Source organism: Oncorhynchus nerka, linkage group LG1 (genome assembly GCF_034236695.1).
Source record: "Oncorhynchus nerka isolate Pitt River linkage group LG1, Oner_Uvic_2.0, whole genome shotgun sequence".
Lineage (NCBI taxonomy): Eukaryota > Metazoa > Chordata > Actinopteri > Salmoniformes > Salmonidae > Oncorhynchus > Oncorhynchus nerka.
In genome coordinates this window covers 13,145,665-13,166,211 of record NC_088396.1, presented here as the reverse complement: position 1 = coordinate 13,166,211, position 20,547 = coordinate 13,145,665, and the positions used below count along the sequence as shown (strand labels likewise).

The 20,547-nt window shown below is 42.3% G+C and overlaps 1 protein-coding gene across 1 annotated transcript in view; it reads right to left on the bottom strand.

Moving 5' to 3' along the window:
• The window catches only part of LOC115143773 (sodium-driven chloride bicarbonate exchanger-like), a 63,277-nt gene extending 51,953 nt beyond the window's left edge, over positions 1 to 11,324 (bottom strand). Inside the window, exon 1 of the mRNA XM_029684360.2 lies at positions 10,752 to 11,324. Within this exon, the coding sequence (XP_029540220.1) occupies positions 10,752 to 10,799 (48 nt within the window). The 5' untranslated portion in view covers positions 10,800 to 11,324. The remainder of the gene's footprint in view (positions 1 to 10,751) is intronic.
• Positions 11,325 to 20,547: the final 9,223 nt, after the last annotated feature.

Genomic DNA, 20,547 nt, shown 5'->3' with positions numbered 1-20,547 from the left:
CAATCAACAACCACTAAAGACACCAACAATCACGGAGAGAACAGACATTTATGCCAGAGGGTTAAATAAGGAACAAGATATGGGAATTGAAACCAGGTGTGTGTAATATAGACAAAACAAAACAAAACTGAAACATGGATCGGTGGTGACTAGAAAGCCGGTGACGTCGACCGCCGAACACCACCCGAACAAGGAGAAGGGCCGACTTCGGCGGAAGTCGTGACAGATGCACCTGTACTGACCTCGCCTTCTGGATGTTAACGGTGTGAACAGTCTGCGGCTCGGTGGTTTTCTGTACGGCGGAAGGCCAAAATGTGTAGAATTGCAGGATATTATATTTAAAGCTGTAAAAGTTTCTCGCCACTCCTCTAAAATGTTTTGCCCGTGAGGTGACGGGGATCCCCAACCAAATCTCACTTAGGGCCCCCAAAAAGCTAGAAATGGCCATTCCATCACCCACCAATGCAGCCAACCAAAATACTTTAACAGTTATGTGCAGTGCAAGATACGTTAACGTTGTCCACAGGCAAATGTCGAATATAGTTTTATTCCTGGTTACAGACACCCTTGGCCTAAAGTGCACTCGAAGGGATGGATGACTGTCTATAACCACTGGAATCAAACTGGTTGAATCAACGTTGTTTTAGTGTAATTGGTTGACGTATTGGGACGTGGAATCTACATGGAAAATATATTGTCATCAAAAAGTCAACGTTTAAAAAAAAAAGAAGCTGTTTGAAAAACGTCATCAACAAAAACTTTTGTTTGAGGGTGGAACTTCAACCACAGGATTATGTCATCATTGTAACCTATTTTCAACATAGACAAACCCGGTATAAAATATGTTCAATTTGTACCTTTTAAACTAAGTCAGATTTTCAACCTTATTCCCACTATCAGAAAAAAAATATATAGGCTGGGCAGCACCTCCTATGGAGTGTTGCTCTATCTACAGCTATTCAGTTGTTCTCTCACCAAAGGTTTCAACGGTTACAGGCACACAATAAGGAGATTATTGTGGATAGTCAGATTAATGTAATATTTAGATTAAAATGCTTACATGCTTTACAAAAATATCGATGCCCCTAATAATCCTGTTTACACGGACACATCTGAAATCAGGCTACTTGATGGCAATCCGATAAATGCAGAAAATCGCTAATCAGAATAAACTCTCTTCTACACCACTATTTTGGGGAAACATATTTGATTCTGAGTTCAGACATACAAGTTTGTATGTGAAAACTGCTTATAAGACACATAGATTCAGTTGTTCCGAACTCACTTCGCTTGCGCTAAAGAGGGAGGCTCGCTCGGCTGGTGCTAGCACATCCGCAGATCAAATACACCGCTGGAATGCCGATTAGGTGTCCTAATAATTTGAGATTTCGCAGAAAACCAGATGTTTTAAGGTGTTTACATGACTATTGTGTAATCGGCCTACTGCCAAAATCAGTATAATATCTAATTATTACTGTGCACGTAAACGTACTCACTGACTACTACCAATGTGTTATCTTGAGAGTGATTATTCTTAAGTTTTAAGACCTAAATGTATTCGAAGTCATTCCAGAGGGTAGGTATAAAAGCGCAAATGAAATGTAACCATACTTTATAAGTCAAATTTCATCAATGACACTATTTAGGCCTATATAGTATAGCATTTACAAAGTCATCAACAGCTTCCATTTCAATTCAACCCAGGGTTCAACTAAAAATAGACAATGCATAAATGTATAGGCCTAAGGTTTCAAGCTTTGGTTTGAATTAAAATGTTAGTCATTAATATGTTGGATTCACGTCTCCATCTCAACCAAAAATCTAAGTTAAAGAATAGGACTAAATCAAATCAAAGTGCAATTCATTTGATTTGATTTGATTAGATTTAGTCATATTCTTTAACTTAGATGTTTGGTTGAGATGGAGACATGTGTCACTGACTTAGTCTGGCTTTAATTCCAGTTTGCCTACAAATGAATAAATGATATGTTGGGTGTACGTCTCCATCTCAACAAACAATCAAAGTAAAGAATAAGACTAAATCGAATCAAACATTAAATGCACTTTACATAAAGGTTGATTTGATTTAGTCCTATTCTTTACTTTGATTCTTGGTTCAGATGGAGGCATGCATCCAACATATCAATTATTCATTTGTAGACAAACTGGAATTAAAGCCAGACTAAGTCAGTGGCACAGATGGAACTGCGTTAACAACCAATGGCACGAAAGATATATCTCCTTCAAATGTTGATATTTGGTTGCATTGACAACCAAACACAATTCAATATCCCTTTGGCAATAGAGTAAATAACATATTAACTTGTTAACATAATGTGTTATCTGTCAACAAGTTAATAGGCTATTTACTGTTTTGCAAAAGTGGCCATGGATGTGTTACAAAGGTAATATTGGATGGTGTTTGTTTGACAACGCAATCAATTAACAACATTTAAAAGATATTTAATTATATGTTGGATTCCAACCAAACCAAAAATAAAAGTGAAAGAATAGGATTAAGCCAGTGGCTCAGATGAAACCTTCCAAACATTAGATATCCTTTAAATGTTCATATTTTGATAAGCTGTCAACCAAACACAATTCAATAAAAAATTAAATACAGTAAATAGCCTATCTTACAAACTAATGTAACCATATTTATTCAACCTTAAAATAAATAACACATCCATGGCCACATTTTGAGGTTAGCCTACAGTAACTATACAGTGCCTTGCGAAAGTATTCGGCCCCCTTGAACTTTGCGACCTTTTGCCACATTTCAGGCTTCAAACATAAAGATATAAAACTGTATTTTCTTGTGAAGAATCAACAACAAGTGGGACACAATCATGAAGTGGAATGACATTTATTGGATATTTCAAACTTTTTTAACAAATCAAAAACTGAAAAATTGGGTGTGCAAAATTATTCAGCCCCCTTAAGTTAATACTTTGTAGCGCCACCTTTTGCTGCGATTACAGCTGTAAGTCGCTTGGGGTATGTCTCTATCAGTTTTGCACATCGAGAGACTGACATTTTTTCCCATTCCTCCTTGCAAAACAGCTCGAGCTCAGTGAGGTTGGATGGAGAGCATTTGTGAACAGCAGTTTTCAGTTCTTTCCACAGATTCTCGATTGGATTCAGGTCTGGACTTTGACTTGGCCATTCTAACACCTGGATATGTTTATTTTTGAACCATTCCATTGTAGATTTTGCTTTATGTTTTGGATCATTGTCTTGTTGGAAGACAAATCTCCGTCCCAGTCTCAGGTCTTTTGCAGACTCCATCAGGTTTTCTTCCAGAATGGTCCTGTATTTGGCTCCATCCATCTTCCCATCAATTTTAACCATCTTCCCTGTCCCTGCTGAAGAAAAGCAGGCCCAAACCATGATGCTGCCACCACCATGTTTGACAGTGGGGATGATGTGTTCAGGGTGATGAGCTGTGTTGCTTTTACGCCAAACATAACGTTTTGCATTGTTGCCAAAAAGTTCAATTTTGGTTTCATCTGACCAGAGCACCTTCTTCCACATGTTTGGTGTGTCTCCCAGGTGGCTTGTGGCAAACTTTAAACAACACTTTTTATGGATATCTTTAAGAAATGGCTTTCTTCTTGCCACTCTTCCATAAAGGCCAGATTTGTGCAATATACGACTGATTGTTGTTGTTACGGATGCAGTTATCCTGTGTGTGTGTGTATCCTGTGTGTGTGTTTCTTTTCTCTCCTTCTCCCCTCACAGGTGAAAACCATCACTCCCCAATCAGTCAACAATCAATCATCAATCAGAAGACACACCTCCTCCTACTTCCTATCCTATCACAGTTCCTTCCCCATGGTTTAAAAACCCCATCATTTGTTTGTTCTAGAGCAATCTCTAGCTCAATCTCTCTGTAAATGCCATGTCTGTAGGTCTCTGTGTTTCACTCTCGCTTTGTGTCTTAACCTCTCTTTTGTTTAAGCACCTCATAGCACTTTGTCATCACCTGTGAGTATTGTTTTTGGTTAGGGTGTTTGTTTGCTGGTGGGAAAAGGGGAAACCAAGACAAGTCGCCCATGGGCATACACTACCCGTAGGTGAACTTTGTTAAATACACTAGTTAGAACTGGGTGGACCACCCACTGTATTTTTGGTTAGTTAGTTAGCTGTTGTTAAAGTAGGCTAGTCTAGCTTAGGGGTGTTTTTGAATACTTATTTTTTCTTTCCTTGGGTCCAGCTCAGCCCCTTTTCCTGCTCCCCCCATTACCGTGTGTTTATAAATAAACCTAGAGTTTGACGGTAGATTTCTGTTGTCGTGGTTATTTCGTGCACACTTTTACTTTGTCACAATAATAATTTGCATGAGTTATGTTACGGGTCTCATTACCATCCCCCCTAGACTGTCGGGCCAAAAGGGATTCGTAACAGTTGTCCTATGGACAGAGTGTCCCACCTCAGCTGTAGATCTCTGCAGTTCATCCAGAGTGATCATGGGCCTCTTGGCTGCATCTCTGATCAGTCTTCTCCTTGTATGAGCTGAAAGTTTAGAGGGACGGCCAGGTCTTGGTAGATTTGCAGTGGTCTGATACTCCTTCCATTTCAATATTATCGCTTGCACAGTGCTCCTTGGGATGTTTAAAGCTTGGGAAATCTTTTTGTATCCAAATCCGGCTTTAAACTTCTTCACAACCGTATCTCGGACCTGCCTGGTGTGTTCCTTGTTCTTCATGATGCTCTCTGCGCTTTTAACGGACCTCTGAGACTATCACAGTGCAGGTGCATTTATACAGAGACTTGATTACACACAGGTGGATTGTATTTATCATCATTAGTCATTTAGGTCAACATTGGATCATTCAGAGATCCTCACTGAACTTCTGGAGAGAGTTTGCTGCACTGAAAGTAAAGGGGCTGAATAATTTTGCACGCCCAATTTTTCAGTTTTTGATTTGTTAAAAAAGTTTGAAATATCCAATAAATGTCGTTCCACTTCATGATTGTGCCCCACTTGTTGTTGATTCTTCACAAAAAAATACAGTTTTATATCTTTATGTTTGAAGCCTGAAATTTGGCAAAAGGTCGCAAAGTTCAAGGGGGCCGAATACTTTCGCAAGGCACTGTATATATATATATATATACCTTAATTCCATTATTTTACTTTTAGGTTGTGTGTATTGTTGTGAATTTTTTTATATTACTGCACTGTTGTAGCTAGAAACACAACCAATTCGCTACACCCAAAATAACATCTGCTAAACATGTGTAAACATGTGTATGTGACAAATACAATTTGATTTGATTCGATGCAAAGGTTGCAGGTCTGAGGAGATATTCACAATTGTTATAATAATCTGCACAAAATCTTGTACAGCATTGATCACTTGCACTATGTCCTTTTAATGTGATCTCAACTGCAATCCAAGTCATTTGGTTGTGCTATTAGATAAGCACAGTGATAACACATTAAGTTGTATAAATACAAAATATCTGACATTGTATTCCCATTTGAACTTTGTTGCAATATAAATGGTTGAAAGCACAGTGATAACATATTTAGATGGCAACTAAACCAAAAATCTGACATTGTTTTTCCATTGGAATTTGGTTGAGCTTTCATATGGTTAAATGCATAGTGATAACACACTGGGAAATCAAAAAACCTCTGTCTGTCTTTTTGAGTCGGTGAATTAAGGTTGAAATCTCATTGATCAACGTCTCAACCAAATATTACCCACATTTCCACGTTGAAATGACATGGTTTGCCCAATGGGTTGTCTCTATAGGTGGGACAACATATTTGTTACAAATGGCAGCCTATTCCGTAGTGCACTACTTTTGACGGGAGCCCTATGAGCCCTGGTCAAAAGTAGTGTACTGAAAGGAATAGGCTGCCATTGGAACGCATACAATTTGTCTGATCACTTATCTCATTTGTATTAAGAAGGCTCTCTCTGATCTTTAGCAGGGCACTTGGCAGGCACCCTGAGACAATCCCCTAGCATCAGGCTTATGAGTTCATAGGTTGCACTCATGAGTCTGTGATTCAGTGAATGTCAGTGTAAACATACTGTACAATCTATTTCCCTGGGTTCATTTACTGTATAATCTCAGCGCATGAGGTCACCACTGGTTTTACCAAATGTAAAATGAAATGGCATCTGCCATAGGAGAAGCAATTACAACTATGTGTACAGGCCTGCAATGCTAAGCTACACTCTTCACTGAAAATGGTATCCTGTTGAAAGTCAGCTTTTTTCTACAGATTCGCAAATGTATTCATTAGCAATATGTTTATATTAATATTTTAGAACACAGTGGTATAATTTGTCCTTGTGCAAGAAATTTCCTCTTAGAAGAAAATAAAGAACTCTATTATATTCTATTCGAGATGACATGAGTATGGAAGCTCGTTCCTGCCACCCAATAAAATCTATGAGATAGTAAGTCAATTATGAGATGATAAATCATAACTTTATTTGGTAAACAGCTGAGGAATGGGACAGGATAAATCTAACCACTCTCAAATACATAGACGAAAGGACTCTCCAATACAGTACATTCGGAAAGTATTCAGACCCCTTCTCTTTTTCCTCATTTTATTACATTACAGTCTTATTCTAAAATGGATTAAATACAAATGTTTCCTCAATCTACACACAATGCCCCAAAGCGAAAACAGAAATACCTTATCTACATACAGTGGGGCAAAAAAGTATTTAGTCAGCCACCAATTGTGCATGTTCTCCGACTTAAAAAGATGAGAGAGGCCTGTAATTTTCATCATAGGTACATTTAAACTATGACAGACAAAATGAGAAAATAAATCCAGAAAATCACATTGTAGGATTTTAATGAATTTATTTGCAAATTATGGTGGAAAATAAGTATTTGGTCAATAACAAAAGTTTATCTCAATACTTTGTTATATACCCTTTGTTGGCAATAACAGAGGTCAAACGTTTTCTGTAAGTCTTCACAAGGTTTTCACACACTGTTGCTGGTATTTTGGCCCATTCCTCCATGCAGATCTCCTCTAGAGCAGTGATGTTTTGAGGCTGTTGCTGGGCAACATGGACTTTCAACTCCCTCCAAAGATTTTCTATGGGGTTGAGATCTGGAGACTGACTAGGCCACTCCAGGACCTTAAAATGCTTCTTACGAAGCCACTCCTTCGTTGCCCGGGCGGTGTGTTTGGGATCATTGTCAAGCTGAAAGACCCAGCCACGTTTCATCTTCAATGCCCTTGCTGATGGAAGGAGGTTTTCACTCAAAATCTCACGATACATGGCCCCATTCATTTTTTCCTTTACACGGATCAGTCTTCCTGATCCCTTTGCAGAAAAACAGCCCCAAAGCATGATGTTTCCACCCCCATGCTTCACAGTAGGTATGGTGTTCTTTGGATGCAACTCAGCATTCTTTGTCCTCCAAACACGACGAGTGGAGTTTTTACCAAAAAGTTATATTTTGGTTTCATCTGACCATATGATATTCTCCCAATCTTCTTCTGGATCATCCAAATACTCTCTAGCAAACTTGAGACGGGCCTGGACATGTACAGGCTTAAGCACTGCAGGATTTGAGTCCCTGGCAGCATAGTGGTGGTAGGCCTTGTTACTTTGGTCCCAGCTCTCTGCAGGTCATTCACTAGGTCCCCCCGTGTGGTTCTGGGATTTTTGCTCACCGTTCTTGTGATCATTTTGACCCCACGGGGTGAGATCTTGCGTGGAGCCCCAGATCGAGGGAGATTATCGAGGGAGTGGTCGTGTATGTCTTCCATTTCCTAATAATTGCTCCCAAAGTTGATTTCTTCAAACCAAGCTGCTTACCTATTGCAGATTCAGTCTTCCCAGCCTGGTGCAGGTCTACAATTTTGTTTCTGGTGTCCTTTGACAGCTCTTTGGTCTTGGCCATAGTGGAGTTTGGAGTGTGACTGTTTGAGGTTGTGGACAGGTGTCTTTTATACTGATAACAAGTTCAAACAGGTGCCATTAATACAGGTAACGAGTGGAGGACAGAGGAGCATCTTAAAGAAGAAGTTACAGGTCTGTGAGAGCCAGAAATCTTGCTTGTTTGTAGGTGACCAAATACTTATTTTCCACCATATTTGCAAATAAATTCATTAAAAATCCTTCTCATTTTTTCTGCCATAGTTGAAGTGTACATATGATGAAAATTACAGGCCTCTCTCATCTTTTTAAGTGGGAGAACTTGCACAATTGGTGGCTGACTAAATACTTTTTTTGCCCAACTGTAAGTATTCAGACCATTTGCTATGAGACTCTAAATTAAGCTCAGGTGCATTCTGTTTCCATTGATCATAACTGAGATGTTTCTAAACTTGATTGGAGTCCACCTGTGGTAAATTGATAATTGATTGTCTATATAAGGTCCCACAGTTGACAGTGCATGTCCAAGCAAAAACCAAGCCATGAGGTCGAAGGAATTGTGGCCTCCATCATTCTTAAATGGAAGAGGTTTGGAACCACCAAGACTCTTCCTAGAGCTGGCTGCCAATGGTCACTCTGACAGAGCTCCAAAGTTCCTCTGTGAAGATGGGAGAACCTTCCAGAAGGTCAACCATAACTGCAGCACTCCACCAATCAGGCCTTTATGGTGGATTGGCCAGACAGAAGCCACTCATCAGTAAAATGCACATGACAGCCCGCTTGGAGTTTGACAAAAAGCACATAAAGGACTCTCAGACCATGAGAAACAAGATTCTCTGGTCCGATGAGACTAAGATTTAAATCTTTGGCCTGAATGCCAAGTGTCACGTCTGGAGGAAACGAGGCACCACTCATCACCTGGCCAATACCATCCCTACAGTGAAGAATGGTGGTGGCAGCATCATGCTGTGGGGATGTTTTTCAGCAGCAGTGACTGGGAGACTAGTCAGGATCGAGGGAAAGATGAACAGAGAAAAGTACAGAGAAATCCTTGATGAAAACCTGCTCCAGAGCGCTCTGGACCTCAGACTGGGGCGAAGGTTCATCTTCCAACAGGACAACGACCCTAAGCACACAGCCAAGACAACGCAGGAGTGGCTTCGGGTCAAGTCTCTGAATGTCCTTGAGTGGCGCAGCCAGAGCCCAGGCTTGAACCCGATCGAACATCTCTGGAGAGAGAGACCTGAAAATAACTGTGCAGTGATGCTCCCCATCCAACCTGACAGGATCTACAGAAACGAATGGGAGAAACTCCCCAAATACAGGTGTGCCAAGCTTGTAGCGTCATACCCAAGAAAATTTGAGGTTGTAATCGCTGCCAAAGGTGCATCAACAAAGTACTGAGTAAAGGGTCTGAATACCTTTAGAAATGTGATATTTCAGGTTTTATTTTTAATACATTTACTAAAATTTTGAAAAAACTGTGTTTGCTTTGTCGTTGTGGGGTAATGTGTGTAGATTGATGAAGATTTTTTCATCCATCCATTCTAGAATAAGGCCGTAACATAACAAAATGTGGAAAAGGTCAAGGGGTCTGAATACTTTCCGAATGCCCTGTATGGATGCATGGACTGACCATTTATGAGATCAAAATTATAGTTTTAACCATGTTTTGAATATAATCAGTGTTTGTTTACAATTACATTGTTTACAAACAATGGAGTTAAACAAGTTTATATTTTGGGTTCTGATGGGGTAAGACTGTTTGCTCATGAGGCATTTCTAAGTTATATTCTTCAATAATAATTTAAAAGTCCAAAAATGGATGTACCAGTCCCTGATTTTCAAACAGGCACCAACTCACGTCAACAAAACTCTCCATACCCCTTATTAATATAGGACAATATCACCACAAACTAACTCTCTCTCTATCTCTCTCTCACACACACATATGCACCCTATCTTACTACTTACTAGTACTTTCATATGACTAACTTACTTAGTACATACTTACATCTTACTATAATATTATGACTTACATATCTCAAAATAATGACTTGTTATCTCAAAATAATGGCATACTATCTCATAATTATGACTTGCACTCTCATAACAACTTACTATCTCATAATTATTACTTACTATATCATTATACTGACATATCTCATAATTATGACCAACTCTCTCATAACAACGACTTACTATCTCATAATTATGACTTACTATCTCACAATAATGTCTTACCCTCATAATTATGAATTACTATGCCATAATTTGTAGTCAGGTTCGTTTTTTGCATGGCAGGAACGAGCATCCATACATGAGTGTATGTAGCCTATTGAGGAGATGATAAATATATCGAGTTTCACTGATGTTATTATTTTACATTTATGAGAAGCCTATAATAGAATGCCTGCTTAATGCAACGTCATTCAAAGTTGTCAAAAATAAATTAAATTGCATTTCACATGAAATTACAAAAGTCATTCGTGAATAGGTTGAAACTGTCTGATGTGTGAAAAGAATATGGCATATGTTATGCTAGGTATTAGCGTCATTGTAAATAATAATTTGTTCTTAAAACTGACTTGCCTAGTTAAATAAAGGTTAAATAAAAATAAAATAAAATATTTAAAAAACTGCAGGTGATTGATCATAGCGGATATAACAATTATACCGGGCTTCCCTGTTGATCTAATTAGTTCGATATCGCTGATTTTGATATCGTCTAGAATATGACACTATAGTACATTGAACATGATACTTGTCAAATATCTAAATTACTTTCACCCTCAAATATTTGGATCTTAAAGATGAGTGCCCCACAAAGAAGATAACGTCTGCCTAATCAGTGTATTGCAATGGGAAAGAGTAGCTTCTTACCGTTGGCAGTAGCGCCTCCATTTGAGCGCCTTGGTCCTTAATGTCCATGTTCGATAGTCTAATTCCCGGAGTATGGAATGGTGGTGTTATTTTTACTATAACCAGTGTTAGATCTGAAAAGTGCAGTACGGAAAACCACGAACTGGCACGCTATGGTCACATGTTTAGCAGAAGTCGTGAAGCCTTGGCAGATATCATTATTCCTCACATAGGCGCAGTTTATATTTTATCAATACACACAAACCATAAGCATCCTTCTTGCTTTGTGACGCCGCAGAATAGATTGTTGTGAGCACATTTATTATCGAGAGAGTTTCTCATAAATGTAGAATTTTGGTAGGCTACCATATCTCGCTGATGTTTATTACGACAAAAGTATCATTCTAAAAGACACCCGAGACAAACTTTACACAACTCACTGACTCAAACTGCATTAGAACAGAGAGCATATACATGGACGTAACTACATATAAGCACACCTGTAAATATATATATATGTATATTATAATAAAAATATATATTTTGTACACAATAAATAAAATAAATGACGTGTCAATATCTAAATGTTGCCCTTTGAGTTAACTAACTAATCGCAACTGCCTTTTTGCGAACGAGTGGAATCATCAACAGTGGTTTGTTCGTTATGTTCTCCTGCATCCCCAGCACTTGACTTCCGGGTGTGCCCTTTTACCAGCACATTCACCACGCTCTCTTAAACGGCTAACCCGCCTTCTCGCGGCACAGACCGAGGGCCTGAGACGTGAAACGAACAAGCCTACCCCAGCATGAAGTCAGCTCAAGTAGGCAAATAGAGACGCTGCTGGCAGAGTTTGCGAGATGCCGGACAAAAGGCCTTTTTAAAACCACCCTGCGATTCCTGCCGCGTCTACAGACATCCCTCAAACAACCAAAAACCTACTCTCGGAGAATGAGTGCACAAATGGTAAATAGTCGCTTTGTTATAGATAAAATATATATGTCATGGAAAGGTGGCTGCTGGCAGAGATTTATATTGCAGTAACGTTGAAGGTCTCTGGCTAGCCTACTTAGCCAGCTAGAAGAATGAAGTAAGGAGCTGACATTAAAACGAGCCTATATTTACATGAGCAAAAAATAGGCTACTAAGTTCTTATAATAACTTTGCTTTACAGAGAGTAGGCTACTGAGACAGACAGTGATGTGGCGCTCAGTGAGTTGTGAGGCTGAGGCAGGCTGCAATGCATGCAATTGAGCAGAGGAGACAGAGAGAGGTTAGTACAGTCAGTATTGGAGGCTGCTGTGGGGAGGACGGCTTATAATAATGGCTGGAACGGAGTCAAAGCAATGGCATCAAACATATGGAAACCATGTGTTTGATGTATTTGATACCATTCCACTGATTCTGCTCCATCCACTACCACGAGACTGTCATCCCCCAGTTAAGGTGCCACCAACCTCCTGTGGTACAGTGGTTCCCAAACTTGCTGTCGGAGCCCCATGTGGGGTCCCCTGAGAAAATCTGTAGTAATCTTATCAAACAAGTTCTATTTTTTTTATTTTATTAGATAAAGATATGTTTCATTATGAACATCTCCACATGGCCTATCTTCCCTATAGGCCTAGATTAAATGGCAAACAATATAGTTGTACAAATGTCATACATTCTCGTTTATATCGGTGGTTGTTTGTCTTATCTCGATCACCCACTGGAGTTGATAGTTTTCCCATTACCCACCTTTTTCTTACCACTACGTCACTGATATTAATACCGAATCATAAGTAATATTCTAATAATTCATGTGAATGTGATCATACGATCCTCTGTGTGCTCTATTGACGTCTTTTTGTGCAGAGCTTGATTAGTAATGCCTAGGAATACAAATGTGAACACTATGTCATTTTAGAAAAGAGATATCTATGTAAAAGAGTTGATGATTTTATGCAATTCATCATTACTTTGGACTGAAGAGTCGCTGATGCTACACGTCAGTGCGAATTATTCAGCTTTCAGGGGTATAACATTAGATTTGTATGGCTATATGTGTTTGTACATCGACTGCAGTGAATGAAACTACAGCAGCCAAGGCAATAATGGCTGGGTTCATTTTTGGTTGTTTTTGCTGTTCACCAAATAGTATTTTAACGTTTTTTTAAATTGTATAGAAATGCAGTAAATGAGCTTCAACTTTACCAAAAAAATACTATAAGAAACAGGGGCAATGTTTAGTCGTTTATTAACATAATTGATTCAAATTACATGGACAGAGGGAATCCGATTCTAGATCAGCACTCCTACTCTGAGACCCCCTTTTATGAAGACAGGCCCTGAAGGTTACCAAGCTAGGACATCACTCAGACTGGCCACACCCACTCACTACTGGGCCATGCTCCCTCCATCCAAATTCAGTGTCCAACTTGGCCATGGTTCAAAAGCCATGGCAGCAGCTCTCCCTTGGCTCTCAGCATCAAAGAGCATCAAAGGGGAAGCCCACATTGCCCTCCCTTAGGTGTCACTGTGCTCCCACTCTACGCAACAGGTCATTTATGCTCTGTACCAATCCCATGTCCTCCTCAGAAAGAGCTCACCGTCCACCACAAATACCATCACTCCTTGCTTGGCACAATGCCTGCTGCTTGGCATGATATAACATATATCAATACAATCATTCAGTCAACTTGCGAAGTTGATGCTGTTTTGACTGATACACCTCAACAATTCTCATATTTGGGAAAGTACTTGATGCCCTCTGGTGTATATGAATGGAACAGCATCAATAAGATACACTGAGATAGTGTTGCGTAATTTAGACAAGAATATTGGTCAACGGTCATTGTGAAAAGTGACACTGTATTTGAGAATTGCATAGCGAAATAGTCCTCATATAACTCAATTATGACTTGTGTTTGTATTGTCTACTTAAAAATATACTGAATAAGTACACGATTGAACATGCAATGCATTGTCATAGCCACAAGGTGACAGTGGTAGAGATGCAGTATGCAGGCCTACATGTCCTGAGTAACAGAGACGGTTTGTATTGTCCCTGCATCATTTTTGATGTAAGCGTATTAATGTAACGGACTATTTTACATCAAAACCAGTATCCAAAGGTTTACCAAAGTTTTCCAGGGTAATACAATTGTGGATGTGCTTTGGATGTGCACTGTTTACTGTGGAGATAAAGAATGCTTTCTCCAAGTGATGAAAATGGGTTATTAGCCTTTTCTGTGAACACTTGAATGGGGCCCTTGAATGGTGCCCTTGGCCCAACTCACCATCAGTGACTTAAAATAATACCTGCATAGTCTAGCCCCATAATAATCTTCATGATCTGTGATCTCTCTCTCTCTCTCTCTCTCTCTCTCTCTCTCTCTCTCTCTCTGAAATGGCACACTATTCCCTTTATATTGCACGGGGACTAACTTTGTGTTGCATATTGGGGGTGGGGTTCAAGGTCAATGGGTTCCAGTGTCAACACTCCTCTAGGGGGGGTCTGTGGTCATGAAGGGAAAATACATCCAAAAATGACCTGATAATTTGGTCAATATACCCCAATCACAACTGAAATTCCAACATTTTTCTATAAAACTGTGTTCTTACTTTTAACAAGGGGTTTTTCTGCCATTGTACTCCTTGGACAGCCGGTGGGCTACCTAAGCGTTTTTCAGGCCACCTAAGTTCAAACAGTCTAAATAAAATAAAAAACAATTTAAATATTTTTGGGGGAAAGATAAAGTATGTGGAAAAGTAATAGAGCTATACATTTTGTAATAATATAATCTTTGAGAACTAACAGTCACCAAACAAATAAGCTAGACCATCAAGGAGAATTGAAAATTCCAAAAACAATGAATTTAGCAGTATTGATTTTGTTATCATGTTTGAGCAGGGATGGAATATAAGAATTTTTGGCTCTGGCCAGCATGGCTAGTAGACTGCATGTTTTCTCAGCACTAGTCCATAATCTGTAACATGCAATATTTGAAATGACAAAGGATTTTTGGCACAGGCCAGCTGGGCTAGTAGACTGCAATTTTTAAGCGAGCGGGCTTTCCATCCCTGTGTTTGAGCATGAGAAATCAGTATTAGCCATGGAAAGGTGAGACTGCCATGAACATGTCACTTGTTTTGTTCTAGGATGCCCACAAGCCTCACAAGTCTCGTCTGAAGATAGCCTGTTGAAAGAATTTGTCACTGGCCTACCCACAATAAATACCCCATAATGTCAAAGTGAATAATATTTTTTCGAAATTAATAAAAAATGAAATGTCTTTAGTCAATAAGTAGTCAGCCCCTTTGTTATGGCAAGCCTAAATAAGTTCAGGAGTAAAAATATGCTTAACAAGTCACAGAAGTTGCATGGACTCACTCTGTGTGCAATAATAGTGTTTAACATGATGTTTGAATGACTACCTCATTTCTGTCCTCCACACAAACTCAGCAAAAAAAGAAACGTTTCTCACTGTCAACTGCGTTTATTTTCTGCAAACTTAACATGTGTAAATATTAACAAGATTCAACAACTGAGATGTAAACTGAACAAGTTCCACAGACATGTGACTAACAGAAATGGAATAATGTGTCCCTGAACAAAGGGGGGGAGTCAAAATCAAAAGTAACAGTCAGTACCTGGTGTGGCCACCAGCTGCATTAAGTACTGCAGTGCATCTCCTCCTCATGGACTGCACCAGATTTGCCAGTTCTTGCTGTGAGATGTTACCCCACTCTTCCACCAAGGCACTTGCAAGTTCCCGGACATTTCTGGGGGGGAATGGCCCTAGCCCTCACCGTCCGATCCAACAGGTCCCAGACGTGCTCAATGGAATTGAGATCCGGGCTATTCATAGGCCAAGGCAGAACACTGACATTCCTGTCGAGCAGGAAATCATGCAAGAGCGAGCAGTATGGCTGGTGGCATTGTCATGCTGGAGGGTCATGTCAGGATGAGCCTGCAGGAAGGGTACCACATGAGGGAGGAGGATGTCTTCCCTGTAACGCACAGCGTTGAGATTGCCTGCAATGACAACAAGCTCAGTCCGATGATGCTGTGACACACCAGACCACACCAGACCACCAGACCATGACGGACCCTTCACCTCCAAATCGATCCCGCTCCAGAGTACAGGCCTCGGTGTAACACTCATTCCTCCAACGATAAACGCAAATCCGACCATCACCCCTGATGAGACAAAACTACGACTCGTCAGTGAAGAGCACTTTTTGCCAGTCCTGTCTGGTCCAGTGATGGTGGGTTTGTGCCCATAGGTGACGTTGTTGCCGGTGATGTCTGGTGAGGACCTGCCTTACAACAGCCTACAAACCCTCAGTCCAGCCTCTCTCAGCCTATTGCGGAAAGTCTGAGCACTGATGGAGGGGTTGTGCGTTCCTGGTGTAACTTGGGCAGTTGTTGTTGCCATCCTGTACCTGTCCCGCAGTTGTGATGTTCGGATGTACCGATCCTGTGCAGGTGTTGTTACACGTGGTCTGCCACTGCAAGGACTATCAGCTGTCCGTACTGTCTCCCTGTAGCGCTGTCTTTAGGCGTCTCACAGTACGGACATTCCAATTTATTGCCCTGACCACATCTGCAGTCCTCATGCCACCTAGCAGCATGCCTAAGGTACGTTCACGCAGATGAGCAGGGACCCTGGGCATCTTTCTTTTGGTGTTTTTCAGAGTCAGTAGAAAGGCCTCTTTAGTGTCCTAAGTTTTCATAACTGTGACCTTAATTGCCTACCGCCTGTAAGCTGTTTGTGTCTTAATGACCATTCCGCTGGTGCATGTTCATTAATTGCTTATGGTTCATTGAACAAGCATGGAAAACATTGTTTAAACCCTTTACAATGAAGATCTGTGAAGTTAAATGGATTTGTACGAATTATCTTTGAAAGACAGGGTCCTGAAAAAGAGATGTTTCTTTTTTTGCTGAGTTTACAATTATCTGTAAGGTCCCTCAATCGAGCAGTGAATTTCAAACACAGAGTCAACCACAAAGACCAGGGAGGTTTTCCAATGTCTCGCAAAGAAGGGCACCTATTGGTAAATGGGTAAAAAAAAGGAAACATTGAATATCCCTTTAAGCATGGTGAAGTTATTAATTACACTTAGGATGGGGTATCAATGCACCCAGTCACTACAAAGATAAAGGCGTCCTTCCTAACTCAGTTGCCGGAGAGGAAAGAAACCCATCAGGGATTTCACCATGATGCCAATGGTGACTTTAAAACATTTACAGAGTTTAATGTCTGTGATAGGGGAAAATCGGTACCGTGTACCCACGGTGACTATTAAAACCTTCCCCAACCAGAAACAGCGCGAACCACTGCTTTTAATCATGGCAAGGCGACCGAAACATGACCAAATACAAACAGTGTAGCTATTCCCTCCGCAAGGAAATCAAATAAGCTAAGCGTCTGTCACGTTCTGACCATAGTTCTTGTGTGTTTCCTTGTTTTAGTGTTGGTCAGGATGTGAGCTGGGTGGGCATTCTATGTTGTGTGTCTAGTTTGTCTGTTTCTGTGTTTGGCCTGATCTGGTTCTCAATCAGAGGCAGGTGTTAGTCATTGTCTCTGATTGGGAACCATATTTAGGTAGCCTGTTTTGTGTTGGGTTTTGTGGGTGGTTGTCTCCTGTGTCAGTGTTTGTACCACACGGGACTGTTTCGTGTTTTCATGTTTCTTGTTTTGTAGTTTATTCATGTATAGTTTTGTTATTAAAGAACCATGAATTATAACCACGCTGCGTTTTGGTCCGCCTCTCTTTCACCAGAAGAATCCCGTTACAGAACCACCCACCACAACAGGACCAAGCGGTGTAGTGACAAGCAGCAACAGCAGGAGAAGCAGCCAGCATCACAAGACTCATGGACTTGGGAGGACGAGTTGGACGGAGAAGGACCCTGGGCAGAGCCAGGGGAATATCGCCGCCCCAAAGCAGAGCTGGAGGCAGCGAAAACAGAGAGGCAGCATTACGAGGAGCAGGAGAGGCAGCGATGTCAGGATTTCGGGACATGGGAGCAGAATCTGGACTACACAACTTGGGAAGAGATATACAGGTGGGCGGTCGACCCAGAGAGAGTGCCTGAGCCCGCCTGGGATTCGATGGAGCAGTGCGAGGAAGGTTACAGGAGAATGAGGTTGGCGAAGCGAGCACGGCGGCGCGGTAGGAAGCCCGAGAGTCAGCCCCAAAAATGTATTGGGGGGTGGCACACAGGGAGTATGGCGAAGCCAGGTAGGAGACCTGCGCCAACTTCCTGTGCTTACCGGAGAGGGAGAGAGACCGGGCAGGCACCGTGTTATGCTGTGGAGCGCACGGTGTCTCCAGTGCGGGTGCATAGCCCGGTGCAGTACATACCAGCTCCTCTTATCGGCCGGGCTAGAGTGGGCATCGAGCCAGGTAAGGTTGGGCAGGCTCGATGGTCAAGAGTTCCAGTGCACCTGCACGGTCCGGTCTATCCATTGCCACCTACACGCACCAGCCCTCCGGTGGCAGCCCCCCGCACCAGGCTTCCTATGTGTGTCCAGAGCCCAGTACTCCCTGTTTCTCCTTCCCGCAGTCGCCCTGAGGTGCGTGTCCTCGGCCCAGTACCACGAGTGCCGGCACCACGCATCAGGCCTATAGTGCGTCTCGCCTGTCCAGCGCTGCTAGAGCCTTCCTCCTCTCCAGTGCAGCCGGAGTCTCCCGCCTGTCCAGCGCTGCCAGAGCTCCCGCCCCTCAGTCCAGAGGCGCCAGAGCCCCTCAGTCCAGAGGCGCCAGAGCCCCTCAGTCCAGAGGCGCCAGAGCCCCTCATTCCAGAGGCGCCAGAGCTCCTCAGTCCAGCGCTGCCAGAGCCTTCCTCCTCTCCAGCGCTGCCGGAGTCTCCCGCCTGTTCAGCGCTGCCAGAGCTGTCAGTCTGCAAGGAGCCGCCAGAGCTGTCAGTCTTGCAAGGAGCTGCTAGTCTGCAAGGAGCCGCCAGAGCTGTCAGTCTGCAAGGAGCTGTCAGTCTGCAAGGAGCTGCCAGAGCTGCCAGTCTGCAAGGAGCTGCCAGTCTGCAAGGAGCCGCCAGAGCTGCCAGTCTGCAAGGAGCTGCCAGTCTGCATGGAGCAGCCAGAGCTGCCAGTCAGCATGGAGCAGCCAGAGCCGCCAGTCAGCATGGAGCAGCCAGAGCCGCCAGTCAGCATGGAGCAGCCAGAGCCGCCAGTCAGCCAGGATCTTCCAGATCCGCCAGTCAGCCAGGATCCGCCATTCAGCCAGGATCCGCCAGTCAGCCAGGATCTGCCAGAGCTGCCAGTCAGCCAGGATCTGCCGGAACCACCAGTCAGCCAGGATCTGCCAGAACCACCAGCCAGCCAGGATCTGCCAGAGCCATCAACCTGCCTGAGCTTCCTCTCAGTCCTGAGCATCCCCTCAGTCCCGAGCTTCCCCTCAGTCCCGAGCTACCCCTCAGTCCCGAGCTACCCCTCAGTCCCGAGCTACCTCTCAGTCCCGAGCTACCTCAGTCTGGAGCTGCCCCTCAGTCCAGTGGGGCCCTTTGTTAGGGTTCCTAGGTCGGCGGAGACCCTGGGTCTCGACCCCGACCTATGCAACTGGGTCCTGGACTTTCTGACGGGCCGCCCCCAGGTGGTAAGGGTAGGAAACAACATCTCCACCCCGATAATCCTCAACACTGGGGCCCCACAAGGGTGCATTCTTAGCCCTCTCCTGTACTCCCTGTTCACCCATGACTGTGTGGCCATGCATGCATCCAACTCAATCATCAAGTTTGCAGATGACTACTACAGTGGTAGGCTTGATTACCAACAACGACGAGATGGCCTACAGGGAGGAGGTGAGGGCCCTCGGAGTGTAGTGTCAGGAAAATAACCTCACTCAATGTCAACCAAACAAAGGAGATGATCGTGGACATCGATGGGACAGTAGTGGAGAAGGTGGAAAGTGTTAAGTTCCTCGGCGTACACATCACGGACAAAATGAAATGGTCCACCCACACAGACAGCGTGTTGAAGAAGGCGCAACAGCGCCTCTTCAACCTCAGGAGGCTTGAAGAAATTTGTCTCGTCACCGAAAACACTCACAAACTTTTACAGATGCACAAACGAGAGCATCCTGTCAGGCTGTATCACCGCCTGGTACGGCAACTGCTCCGCCCACAACCATAAGGCCTGTTCACCCCACTACCATCCAGAATGCGAGGACAGTACAGGTGCATCAACCCTGGGAACGAGAGACTGAAAAACAGCTTCTATCTCAAGGCCATCAGACAGTTAAACAGCCATCACTAACATTGAGTGGCTGCCGCCAACATACTGACTCAAATCTCTAGCCACTTTAATAATTACAAATTGGATGTAATAAATGTATCACTAGTCACTTTAAACAATGCCATTTTATATAATGTCTACATACCCTACATTACTCATCTCATATGTATATACTGTACTCTATACCATATACTGCATCTTGCCTATGCCGTTCGGCCATCGCTCATCTATATTTTTATATGTACATATTCTTATTCATTCCTTTACACTTGTGTGTGTATAAGGTAGTTGTTGTTAAATTGTTAGATTACTTGTTAGATATTAATGCACGGTTGGAACTAGAAGCACAAGCATTTCGCTACACTCGCATTAACATCTGCTAACCATGTGTATGTGACCAATTTTATTTGATTTGAGAAGGGCCTTGGTCAAATCAAATGTTATTTTTCACATGCGACGTACACAACAGGTGTAGACCTTAACGTCTTACCGTGATATGCTTACTTACAAGCCCTTAAGTTCAAGAAATAGAGTTAATAACATATTTACTAAATAAACTAAAGTAAAATAAATCTGA